The following is a 12917-nucleotide window of genomic DNA, read 5'->3' as shown; positions in this document are numbered from 1 at the left end:
GAAGTGTGAGTCCTACAACTATATGAAGGCATAGAGGGGGCCTTCAACTATATGGAGGCACAGAGGGGGCCTTCCACTATATGGGGGCACAGAGAGGACCTTCAACTATATGGGGGGACAGAGAGGACCTTCAACTATATGGGGGGACAGAGGGGGCCTTCAACTATATGGGGGCACAGAGAGGACCTTCAACTATATGGGGGGACAGAGGGGGCCTTCAACTATATGGGGGCACAGAGAGGGCCTTCAACTATATGGGGGCACAGAGAGGGCCTTCAACTATATGGGGGCACAGAGGGGGCCTTCAACAATATGGGGGCACAGAGGGGGCCTTCAACTATATGGGGGCACAGAGAGGGCCTTCAACTATATGGGGGCACAGAGGGGGCCTTCAACTATATGGGGGCACAGAGGGGACCTTCAACTATATGGGGGCACAGAGAGGGCCATCAACTATATGGGGGCACAGAGGGGGCCTTCAACTCTATGGGGGCATAGAGGGTGCCTACAACTCTAGGGGGGCACAGAGGGGGCCAACAACTCTATGGGGGCACAGGGGGGGGGGGCAACAACTATATGTTAGTCTGGTCTTGGCAAGGAAAGAAACAAGTGTACTTGCAGCTCTTACACGTTCAGTGGGAGTTTGTTTCCAGCTACAACAAATCAGCACAGGGCCATAAAGCTGCAACTCATCTAGGCCATCCCACAACAGGCATATTACCACAGCAAGGGGTAGCATAAGGGACAATGGCAGCACCGATGGGTTCTATTGCAATGTAAGGACTAAGGTACGGGTATTCTCTGTGCTGGCCTAGTCGAGCGACAGACCAACATCTTGGGATCTCCTCATGGATGCCCTCAAAGATAGTGACGTCTCAGAGCAACCTGATGGAACATAGGTGAGGGAGTGAGGGAGGCGGCCTTTGCACATTATGCCATGGCACTTGATCCTCCCCCCACCACTACCAACCCCCTGCCCTCGTGAATTCCCCTGATGCATGTACATATGTTGTACTGTAGCTATCGTTACACCCCTTAGCTATGAGCTTAAAGGGGTTCTCCAGCATAAGGTGACTTTAGTATGTACCTGGCAGACAGTAATGGACATGCTTAGGAAGGATCTACGCTTGTCTTGGGGCTAAATGACTATGTTGTGAGATTACCATAACACTGTGGCTAACTGTTTGTGAACTTGTATTTCCTGTTTGACTTTTCTCTTTTTGACTACAAATCCCACAATTCCATTTTCCTCCCTCCCACACATCAGCCACCCCACCCATTGAAACATAAATGAGCTGCATCCATTCAAAAGACCTGTGGTTTTCAATCAGGGTGCCTACAGCTGTTGCATTAGTTGCAGATTGATATCTCTCCCACCAAGCGATCCCTCCACCCATTGAAACATAAATGAGCTGCATCCATTCAAATGAGTGGGGTTTTCCATCAGGGTGCCTCCAGCTGTTTCATTAGTTGCAGATTGATCCCTGCACCCATCAGCTGACTAGTGATGTCAGGTCTCGGCCGCATTGCAAGCTGGGAAAAATCTGAGACAACAGTCATGTTGTATGCTGGTAAAAATAAATATTGGGGTGAAAATCACAGAAGAATTGTGAGAAAACCGTCACACACAGGTAAAGACACTTGATTATGAACTAAACTAACTTTAGAGCCCCTGTAGCATAGTCAAATAAAAAAAAATCCTGGAATACCTCTTTAATGTGTGAAAGATGTGTGCTGATTATCCTGAGCAGTGGGCCTACCTATGGTAAATCCATATTCCCTAATATGATATATGGACAGATATTCCCATTTAAAGGACATCTGCAGCCTAAATACACTTATCCCCTATCCACAGGGGGGATAAGTGTTTGATAACGGGGTCCGACCGCCGCGATCTCCCGAATGGGCCCTGACATTGCTGCGCTGTGCTGCGGCTAATGCGCGTAGCGACAACCTCACTGAGGTCGCAAGTACACCCCCTCCACATACAGCTCTATGGGGGGGGGGGATGCACAAACGCTGCCTCCCTGCCTCTCCCACAAAGATACATGGAGGAGGTGTGTCGGCCGTGGCATCACGCTGCGGCCAGCACGCCTCCTGCACGGGAGGGCCGCGGCAGAGTCAGGAGATTGCTGGGGGACCCAGCGTTCGGACCCTCCGCGATCAGACACTTATGCCCTATCCTGTGGATAGGGGATAATTGTATTTAGGCCGCAGATGTCCTTTAATGAAGTAGAGTAAAAAAGTGTTGTAAACGTTCATTACAATTTAGGATGTGTTAGTGCACCATCTAGTGGCTACCAATCAGTAATGCAAAATAAACAGAAAATACACGTAGATCAGTGTTTTCCAAACAAGTTGTCTCCAGCTGTTGAAAAACTACAACTCCCAGCATGCCTTTGGTTGCCCGGACATGCTGGGATTTGTAGTTTTGCAACAGCTGGAGGCACACTGTTTGAAAAACAATGGTTTAGATGCAGATTTCTCTAAACCTGTGCAGAGGCAGAGTGGCCTATGGCAACCATTCAGATCCCTTCTTTAATTTTTAAAGAGATCTGTGAAAAAATGAAAGAAGCAATCTGATTGGTTGCCATGGACAACTGCACCAACCTTCCTCTACACAGGTTTTCATAAGGTTCTGCAGTTGTCTTTTATTATTTGTCTGTCCCTCATACTTTACACTGCGGCTATGTGCGGTAGGATTTGTTGCAGTATGTACGGTCAGTGAGAAGAAGAAGAAATCATATAATTGATGTCGTTATCACAGATCCATTCCTTTATTATCCAGGCATTCATTGATGTGGGTGTTTTCCAAAGATTTGTATAATAAATTCATGATAATAGTTTTACAGGAGAACAAAATTTGACAAGGTGCAGTACCAAGTGCAGCCACTACCGAATGTGTGGCGCTATTCCTGGTTAGAAAGTGAAAAGGCACGAGTGCCTTGGTTCCTGCCCCTTTATCAGTCGGGGGGGGGGGGGTGGTCTTCTGTGGTATTTTGGCTTTTGTCGGCTTATATTTTGGTGACTGTCTCTAGTGTGGACGCAGCATTGTCCACGGCCTGGATGGCGACGGTTAGCTGCCGGTGGACAAGATCCCAGTGCTGTCTGAGGTCGCTTTCGACGGCCGTCTGATAGGCATCCGCAAGACCCGGGAAGGTTGCCACGGAGGAACTGCGGGTGGCCCAGAGAACATGGCTACACAAGGAAACGAAACGCAAACATGTAGAGATTTAATATATAAAAACATTCGATCTGGATCCATGTTTATTACAGTATATTATCAGGACTTGTGAGTCCTGATAATCAAAAAGAGTGGTGTAGTTGCCCATAGCAACCAATCAGATCGCTACTTTCATTTTTAAAAAGGCCTCTGAAAAAATGAAAGAAGCGAGCTGAGTGGTTGCTATGGGCAACTGCACCGCTCTTCCTTTACACTGTTATTTACAGTTCTATGTGGTACAATGTATTAGGAAAGTCTTCAGACCCTTTCACTTGTTTAAATTCAGTCATTTTTCTCCCCCCAAAAAAATAAAAAATAAATAAATTACACCCAATCTGCCATAAGAGTGTTTCCCAAGCAGGGTGCCTCCAGCTGTGGCAAAACTGCAACTCCCAGCATGCCCGGACAGCCTTTGGCTGTCCGGGCATGCTGGGAGTTGTAGTTTTGCCACAGCTGGAGGCACCCTGCTTGGGAAACACTGGATAATGCTGATACCAGTCATGCGCACAGTGCAGCAGAATCCCGATTGAAATCAATGGGACTCTGCTGCAGCAGAATTTCCGGGCGTAACATTCCTACAGAATTTCGCTCGGAAATTCTTCCATGTGAACATATGCTCAAAGAGGTTATCCAGTATAAAAAAATAAATAAATAAATAAGGCTGATTTCTTTAAAAAAATAAAAAATAAAATAGAAATAAAAAAAAAACAGCGCCACTCTTGTCCTTAGGTTGTGTGTGGTATTGCAGCTGGGTTCCATTGAAGTGAATGGAGACAAGTTGTAATTCCAAAGGCAACCTGAGCACAGGCGTGGTGCTGTTTTTTGGGGAGAAAAAAAAAATCAGCCCTGTTTTCAAGATCCCAGGAAAGGCTTGAGACAACAATAATCCATACTGCAGAGGAATGCTGAACCTAGGGGGGACAATGGAAATACAAAAAATTGGACAATCCACCCCTGAGAGGTAAAGCAAGAAAATGTTCTAACTACATAACTTTGCATCAAGGGCACGGTACTTAGAAGTTAAAAAAATAAAAATAAATGGAATACCCCTTTAACCTACTGGTTTGAGCCATTTTAGGAAGTGTGTGTGTGTGTTGTGTGTGTGTGTTGTTAAAGGGGTACTCCGGTGGAAAACAACTGGTGCCAGAAAGTTGAACATATTTGTAAGTGACTTCTATTAAAAAATCTTGACCCTTCCAGTACTTATTAGCAGCAGCTGTATACTACAGAGGAAATTCTTTTCTTTTTTAATTTCTTTTTGGTCTTGTCCAGACTGCTCTCTGCTGACACCTCTGTCCGTGTCAGGAACTGTCCAGAGCAGCATAGGTTTGTGGGCATTAAAGGGGTACTCCCATGGAAAACTTTTTTTTATAAATCAACTGGTGCCAGAAAGTTAAACAGATTTGTAAATTACATCACAAAGAATCACAAAGAAAGTGGAAAAAATGGAGCACTCACCGGAGTCCTGTGCAGTAACTTCTTTATTCACATGAAGACATAGGGTAAAACAGCAGGGAGGACAGGTGGACGGACGCGGGGGGGAGAGATCGTCTCGGTGACGGACCGTTTGCGCACCGGAGCGCTTCGTCAGACCTGATCTCCCCGGTCTGACGAAGCGCTCCGGCGCGCAAACGGTCCGTCACATGTCTTCATGTGAATAAAGAAGTTACTGCACAGGACTTCGGTGAGTGCTCCATTTTTTCCACTTTCTTTGTGATGCAAGTTACATGAGCTTTCTCATATGTGCAGCACCGCCACTAGGAGCCTCCAGCAGTTTCAAGGAACCGCACTCATATCCACTTAGTCCGGTGTCATACACTAGAGTGGTGCCGAGCAGCTTTGTATATTATATTGAGATTTGTAAATTACTTCTATTAAAAAATCTTAATCCTTCCAGTACTTATTAGCTGGTGATATGATCCACAGGAAGTTCTTTTCTTTTTGAATTTCCTTTCTGTCTGACCACAGTGCTCTCTGCTGACACCTCTGTCCATTTTAGGAACTGTCCAGGGCAGCATATGTTTGCTATGGGGATTTTCTCCTGCTCTGGACAGTTCCTAAAATGGACAGCAGGTGTCAGCAGAGAGCACTGTGGACAAGACAAAAAAGAAATTCAAAAAGAAAATAATTTTCTCTGTAGCATACAGCTGCTAAAAAGTACTGGAAGGGTAAAGATTTTTTAATAGAAGTCATTTACAAATCTGTTTAACTTTCTGGCATCAGTTGATTTCGAAAAAAATATATATTTCTTTCACCGGAGTACCCCTTTAATGCAAACTCTGCACCATCCATGCATTAGCAGTTTGGTCCGAAACACAGTATTAAACAAGATCAGCATAGAAAAGGTTAACGGCACATCATTTACATTTAGCACTGACAGCCAGTTCTTTCTCCCGGCCAAAAACAAAAACCGAATGTACTGGTACACTGCAGATGGTCTAATCCACAGCAAAGGGCACAAATTGGGGAGCCAGTCCAGTTGGATTTTTGTTAACCTTCTGCTCATGTCCCTTCAAGCAGACAAAGGACTTTACTTTATAGAAATGTTACATACTGGACTTTTGTGGTTTTCTCCTGTTTTTACACAAATTATACATGTCCTATATTTCTTTACATTTAACTATAAAGTACAGTACATTGTGTAAAATCATTAAAGGGGTACTCTGGAGGAAACAAAGGTATACAGATTTGTAAATTACTTCTATATTAAAAACGTAATTCTTCCAGTACTTATCAGCTGCTGTATACTACAGGAAGTAGTAGGAAGTTATGTAGTTGTTTCCAGTCTGACCACAGTGCTCTCTGCTGCCACCTCTGTCTGTGTCAGGAACTGTCTGGAGCAGGATAGGTTTGCTCTAGGGATTTGGTCCTGCTCTGGACAGTTCCTGACATGGACAGAGGTGTCAGCAGAGAGCACTGTGGTCAGAGAGGAAAGAACTACACAACTTTCTGCGTTGCAAACAGCAGCTGTTAAGTACTGGAAGGATTACGATTTTTAAATCGAAGCAATTTACAAATCTGTATAACTTTCCGGCACCAGTTGATTTGAAGCCCTAGTGGAATTGTTATATTCTCAGACTGTAGCCATGGCATCCAGCAGAAGAAAAATTCTGAATTGGCTCCCCAAAACTGGAGCAACATAAATCATGGTATACCAGCAAGACATCAACAAGCATTTTGGGCTCAATAGTCATGGTGGACCAAACCAAAAAAGCCTGGTGATACCAATCTGGACTCATGATGTTCTCATGCAAAAGGCAATGTGAACTTAAAGGAGTACTCCAGTGAAATAAAACGTACCCCCAATCTAAAGGGGGACCACGCGATCTCCCACACTGCTACCCATCAGTTAACAGAAAGGGGGTGTGCGGCCCCCGCAGGAAGGCTGGGCCGACATGCCTCCTCCATGTATCTCAATGGAATACGTGGAGGTGGCATTTTAGCCACCGCTTCCTGCGGGGGTCAGCACGGACTGCTGGGGTGCCATGCAGGAGATTGTGGGGGTCCCAGCGGTTGACATCTGCCCCCCTCTGTGATCTATGACTTATTTCCTATACTTTGGATAGGGGATAAGCTTTATTTCACTACAGTACTCCTTTAACTAAGTCAAGGTAAACCCAACCAGAAGGCAACGTGGTATTAAAGAGATAACTAGCTGATCACCGGGGGGGGGGGTCACGATCTGAAAAATTTCGAAATCAGTCTCTTGTTAGAATGGACCCCAGTGGTTGGACCCCCTATGGTCAGCTCTGCTGGATAGGGGATAACTTTCTCAGATGTGGAAACCCCTTTGACCAGGTTTCAATGTATCGGAAGTCATGGCTGTACCTGAAGTATAGTCTGCCTGGAAAAGCAAAGTCATTTAGGAAGGATCTATCCAAAAGCATAAGTTGGTCATTTATCCTCCGTATCTTCAATGGCCTGAAAGTACAGAGAGAAAAGGTAAGTGAGTGAGCGGCCTCGGGTCAATACAATGGGCCACATGTACAGTAACCAGTTCACAAGTCCACTTTTGCTTTCTTCCACCTATCCTCAGTTTGTTTGTAGCCAAGGGCAACACTAGCACCAGATTTTTGGCATGGTCCGCCAGATCTTGAGAACGCAACGGCATCCTCCAGACACAGATGTGCTCTCAGGTGATGGCAAAGCAGCTCCTTGTTCCACCATTTACAGCCTATGAGATGGCGCGATGCAATCCCGCAGTGGTCGGTGCGATGAGATGACATTATTGCGGCTGTCCGGGGATAGGCCAAAAGAAAGAGCTGGCCCATTCATCCAGGAAACTATGGAGCATTTTTAGTGTATGGGGGCCACAGGGGGCATTATTACTGTATGGGGGGGGGCACAATTGTGGCATTAGTAGGGATGGCATCATTACCATATTGTATACTAATGGGGGCACCATACAAGTCGTTTCTCTTCACACAATGCTTCCTCAGGGAGTGCCCCCTGAGGAAGCCTTGTGTGAAGAGAAATGATCGTTGGGTTTGGGTAGGTAAGGTCTGGCACCCTGTATTATCTATTGTCTTTGCTGTTGCAGTTTAGTTGCACATCTGACTTATCATGCACCTTATTGTACATCTTTTTTTGGGGAAATATCCCTATGTTAATGATAGTCTAGTCATTCTACTGTCCTTTAACTGTCCTTTAACTACCGCCTGTTTGTGCCCTGGTGCCTTTTTTTACATTTCATCTATTCTATTCTATGTTTTTAAGTATATTGTATGTTTCAATAAAGATTGATTATTTTGTTTAAACTTTATTCGGTGTGTGTGTGCACTCTCTTTCTTTTTTGGTGTTACTGAGTTACTGTACCAGACCCAACCATATTCGTGTGTACGGCAATGGATATGTCCCCTTCATTTTGGTGACTGCTGGTCAGCCCCCCCCCCCCCCCCCTCCCCCCTCCAACAGATCAAACACTCATGCTGGGGTCTAAGGATTTGGCCCCATTCACTGTTTATGATCCAGACAACCCCATTAATTCTTCTATACTGTATATTTCCACAGTGCTCCTAGTGGCCATTATCGGCAACGCACAAATAGAATGATGGAATGTGGCTCTTTCAGAATTTAATCTTTCTGAGGTTTTCCAAGAATACACAATGATGGCTTGTCCTGGACAATGGTATATACAGAAGAGCATTTCATCGATATGATGCTTACGTCTTATCTGCGTCCGCTAGATTTTTAATGGACTCTTCCAAGGACTCAGCGGCAGCCTTGAAACGATCGATCGCCAATTTTAACGGCTCTGTGAAACACAATAGTACAGTGGGTCATTTTGAAATCTTCAAGGAGCTATTAGTCGTGTAGTCATAGTGATTATGCAAAACTACAACTCCCAGCATGCCCGGACAGCCAAAGGCTGTCAAAGCATGCTGGGAGCTGTAGTTTTGCAACAGCTGGAGGCGCATTGGTTCGGAAACACTGGGATAGACAAACAGTAAAGACTCGTGAAAAGGCATAGCTGTAGAAAACTTTTAGAAGGACCTTCTTATGTTCACAAACATCTACCAGCTCTATGTGAAGGATAAGATAAGGATAACTCTTCCTGCCAAGTCCTGTAGAAATATAATAAACCAAGTACAAGTCAACAACTCTGCCCTTGGTTTAGGAATAACATAATAAATAGTTATAGGCACTAATATATTTATAAAAAAATCTATTGCTCTTTTATATAAATTCGCTTAAAGGGGTATTCCAGGAATTTTTTTATTTGACTGCTACAGGGGCTGTAAAGTTAGTGTAGTTCATAATATAGTGTCTGTACCTGTGTGTGACGGTTTTCTCACAATTCTTATGTGATTTTCACTCCAATATTTATTTTTAACAGCATATAAAATGACTCAGATTTTGTCTCAGATTTTTCCCAGGTTGCAATGTGGCCGAGACCTGACATCACTAGTCAGCTGATGAAAGGGAGCCTGTCTGCTTCAATGGGTGGAGGGATCGCTTGGTGCTTGGTCAAAGATCAATCTGCAACTAATGCAACAGCTGTAGGCACCCTGATTGAAAACCACAGGTCTTTTGAATGGATGCAGCTAATTTATGTGTCAATAAGTGGGGTGGCTGATGTGTGGGAGGGAGGAAAATGGAATTATGGGATTTGTAGGCAAACAAAGAAAGGTCAAACAGGAAATGCCAGTTCACAAAAAGCTAGCCACAGTGTTATGGTAATCTCACAACATAGCCATTTAGCCCCAAGACAAGCGCAGATCCTTCCTAAGCCTGTCCATTACTGTCTGCCAGGTACATACTAAAGTCACCTTATGGTGGAGGACCCCTTTAAGACCCAAAATGTATTTAAACCCCACAAAATTTACTCATGACCAGACCCAAACGTTAATTCAAACCCAAACCACAACCTAATATGTATTTAGACCCCAGACTAGATCCCTAAATGAATCAGATCCAAGACCAGGCCCCTATATTAATCAGATCTCAGACTAGATCACAATCATTTAGACCCGAGACCAGACCACTAAATGAATGAGATCCCAGACCAGTGGCGTATCAGAGGCCCCCGCAGTGGTGTTGCTAGGGGGGCCCGCTTAGCAGCATCTTTTGTTTAGGTGCTGCTGCCCACAGGGGCAACACCAGCCAGGCCCGTCGCTATAATAGGGCCTAGCAAGCTACAGGCACGGATACTACAGAGCTGAGTGGGTGGAAAATGAACCTTTTTTTTGGGGGTTTATTATTTGAAAAATCACTTTTTGCGCGCCACGGCACGTCAGACTGGAGCGCTGTGCGCTACGTGCACTGTGCAGCCCTCACAAAGCTGCGTTGGCGCACAGCAGTCAGTGACTGTGGGGCTGGCCGGCTGCATGGCGCCATGGCTGCCCCCAACCATTCCACCCCTCTAACCCCCCCAGTAACTGCCAGCCCCCTAACCCCCCAACTCTGTGCTGGCACGGGCGGATCGTGGATGCAGGTGAGGAGGACAAGTCCAAAGACAGGGGGATGTGTGTGTAGGTATAATGAGTGTGTGTGTTTGTATGATATGTGTATAGGTATAATGTGTGTGTGCGTGTGTATAATATGTGTGTAGGTATAATGTGTGTGTGCGTGTGTATAATATGTGTGTAGGTATAATGTGTGAGTGTGTGTGTGTATGATATGTGTGCAGGTATAATGTGTGTGTGTGTGTATGATATGTGTGTAGGTATAATGTGTGTGTGTATGATATGTGTGTAGGTATAATGTGTGAGTGTGTGTGTGTATAATATGTGTGTAGGTATAATGTGTGTGTGCGTGTGTATAATATGTGTGTAGGTATAATGTGTGTGTGCGTGTGTATAATATGTGTGTAGGTATAATGTGTGTGTGTATAATGTGTGTAGGTATATTGTGTCTATATGTATACTGTGTGTATGTGTGGGGCAGCCAAACCTGCTGTAAATGTTTAAAGAGTACCGGTCATCAAACCATATTTTGTAAACTAACTCAGATTATATTCCCTAACTATTCCTAGTGCCCCTCCTGCCCTTAAAAAAAAAAAATTTCCAAGCTCTAAAAAGCTGTGTATCATACCTTTCCCCATGCTCCCATTGTCGGAGCTTCCGGCAGGAGAAAGTGGGCGTTCCCCAGCAGGCACGATGTCACTGAAGCCCGTGAGAGCTGTGACTCGCCATGCCCAACACACTTCCTGAGTTTGGACTTCTGCAAGTCCAGAAGGAGACCAAACTAACTGACTTGTGGAAGAGGACAGAACAGAGCCACCTAGTGGACGTTTTTTAAATCACATTTAAAACATATAAAGGTTGAGAATTTCAACAGCAAGTAAATAACAAAGTGTCTTATAATGACACGAGGAACAATATATTGAATGTTTAGTTTGGTGACAGGTACTCGTTAAATTATAGGTTAGTGCAACAGTAGTTTTGGGTCACCAGTATAGCCATAGGTTGTATCAGGACATGCTGGGTGTTGTAGTTAGCAACTACAACTCCCAACATTCTTTGACACAGTCTGTGGCTATGCTGGTGACCCAAAACTACAACTTTCAGTATGTTGCACTATATAGTAGCATAGGTTATGGTGCAACATGCTGGGAGTTGTAGTTTTAGCCTTGCTGCAGAGCAATAGGCTGTATCAATAACTACAACTCTCAGCATTCCTTGACACAGCCTATGGCTCTACAGCAAGCCCAAAACTACAACTCCCTAAGCACGGGGACAATGAAGACACCGACGCCAAGTTATGGACAACGGTAGCTTTACTGAGGGTAGACAGGTGATACAGTCTATACAGTACAGCCAGAATCCCAAGGAGGTGACTAGTGACACAGAGACCTCGCAGGCTTGCTAGGACTTGTAGTAGACAGGAGAATTTAGTGCAGGCCACGCTAGATAGACAGAAAACTTGACTTGACTGACAGGACTGTGACTTTAGCTTACTTTGCACTTGACTTGAGGCTGCAGGACTTGACTTAAGGCCTCCAATGTTCTGGACACACACACATTAAGATGACTTGACTGCATTGGACCTCAGGAACAAGATAGAGAGAAGCTAGCTCCACCCAGGCTTTATATGGGGGAGACAACACATAGGTCACCTTTGTGGTCAGCTGGTCACTAATGCCTCCTGGGTAACAATCACATGGTACATTTATTGAAGATACAACACATAATATAATGCACAACATATTTACATGGGGGAAACAACTGCAGGGGGACACTGAGGGACACTGCCTGACAGTGCAGGAAAGGTACGGGGAAACACCATCCCATACTGGGCCACCACAAACTCCCCCTCTAAATTACAGTCGCCCTCAACGCCCAGTCCTGGAGGGCAGAGGACCGAAGTGCCCACTGGGGCCAATGACAGTTCCTGGGGCATCTTTGCACAATGTCCTTTCCAGGTCTGGGAAATAGCAATGAGTCCATACAGAATGAGTCCATTCTAAATGTGGGTGGATATTTTTGATCTTGTAATCTCCTTCTCGACACTCTCCGATAACTATATACATAACAGCTTTACGAGACATTTCGTATTGGGCTGCCTGAGGCTATCTACATAATGCCTTGACTACTGGTGTCCCTTGGCTTGACACACTTCCTCCCAGAACTCCATACGTAGACTCCAAACATCATGTTACATTTACATGTGGTTAACTCTGTCTCTACATGTGTGTTGTGAAGCTATCAGGAATACCTTCTGGCCAGTAAAGTATCCTGCACACTGGGACAGGAGAAAACATCAGACATACTCATTATAGTCATGGATGGATTGGAACATATACAGATATACAAGGCTACAGTCCTATCTAATCATTGGCATTGGATTAGACTAAAGTAATAATAGTGTACTGACTACACTGGACTATGTGTGGTACTTAACTTTTATTCATGAGTTAATCTTTGTACCTTGCTGGGAGTTGTCCTTGGATGGCATGAACAAGGACACTGTACACATTAACCAGTTCTGTACAAACACATTATACACATTTTATTACAGTATACCAACATACATTTTTACTTGTGCAAAAATCATATAAAAATATATTACTTTGATGATATAACAGACTTTCATTGCACTGCTCTACAGTTCAGGTACATTTTGGAGTTCTCAGTATAGGTTCAAGGCTAAAAAGGTGGGCAGGAACATTTACGCATGCGGTTACAGGTAAACGTCTTGACAAGTTCGTCAGGCACTTTTCTCAAATGTTGCAAAACCAAAAACAACAATGATT

At 44.6% G+C, this 12917-nt stretch overlaps 1 protein-coding gene across 4 annotated transcripts in view; it reads right to left on the bottom strand.

Moving 5' to 3' along the window:
• Window positions 1–2760: 2760 nt before the first annotated feature.
• The window catches only part of LOC130361201 (aminopeptidase NAALADL1-like), an 81440-nt gene continuing 71283 nt past the window's right edge, over window positions 2761–12917 (bottom strand). For 3 of the 4 annotated variants that reach the window (XM_056563915.1, XM_056563914.1, XM_056563913.1), the window contains 3 exons: window positions 8390–8477; window positions 7052–7144; window positions 2761–3198 (listed from right to left, as the gene is read on the bottom strand). In XM_056563915.1, the coding sequence (XP_056419890.1) occupies window positions 3015–3198; window positions 7052–7144; window positions 8390–8477 (365 nt within the window). In that variant the 3' untranslated portion in view covers window positions 2761–3014. Of the gene's footprint in view, window positions 3199–7051; window positions 7145–8389; window positions 8478–8716; window positions 8788–12917 lie in introns of those variants that run through there. The other variant, XR_008890905.1, reaches the window with a different exon arrangement.

This window comes from Hyla sarda, chromosome 3, assembly GCF_029499605.1.
Source record: "Hyla sarda isolate aHylSar1 chromosome 3, aHylSar1.hap1, whole genome shotgun sequence".
Taxonomy (NCBI): domain Eukaryota; kingdom Metazoa; phylum Chordata; class Amphibia; order Anura; family Hylidae; genus Hyla; species Hyla sarda.
This window is presented reverse-complemented; position numbering and strand designations above follow the sequence as displayed.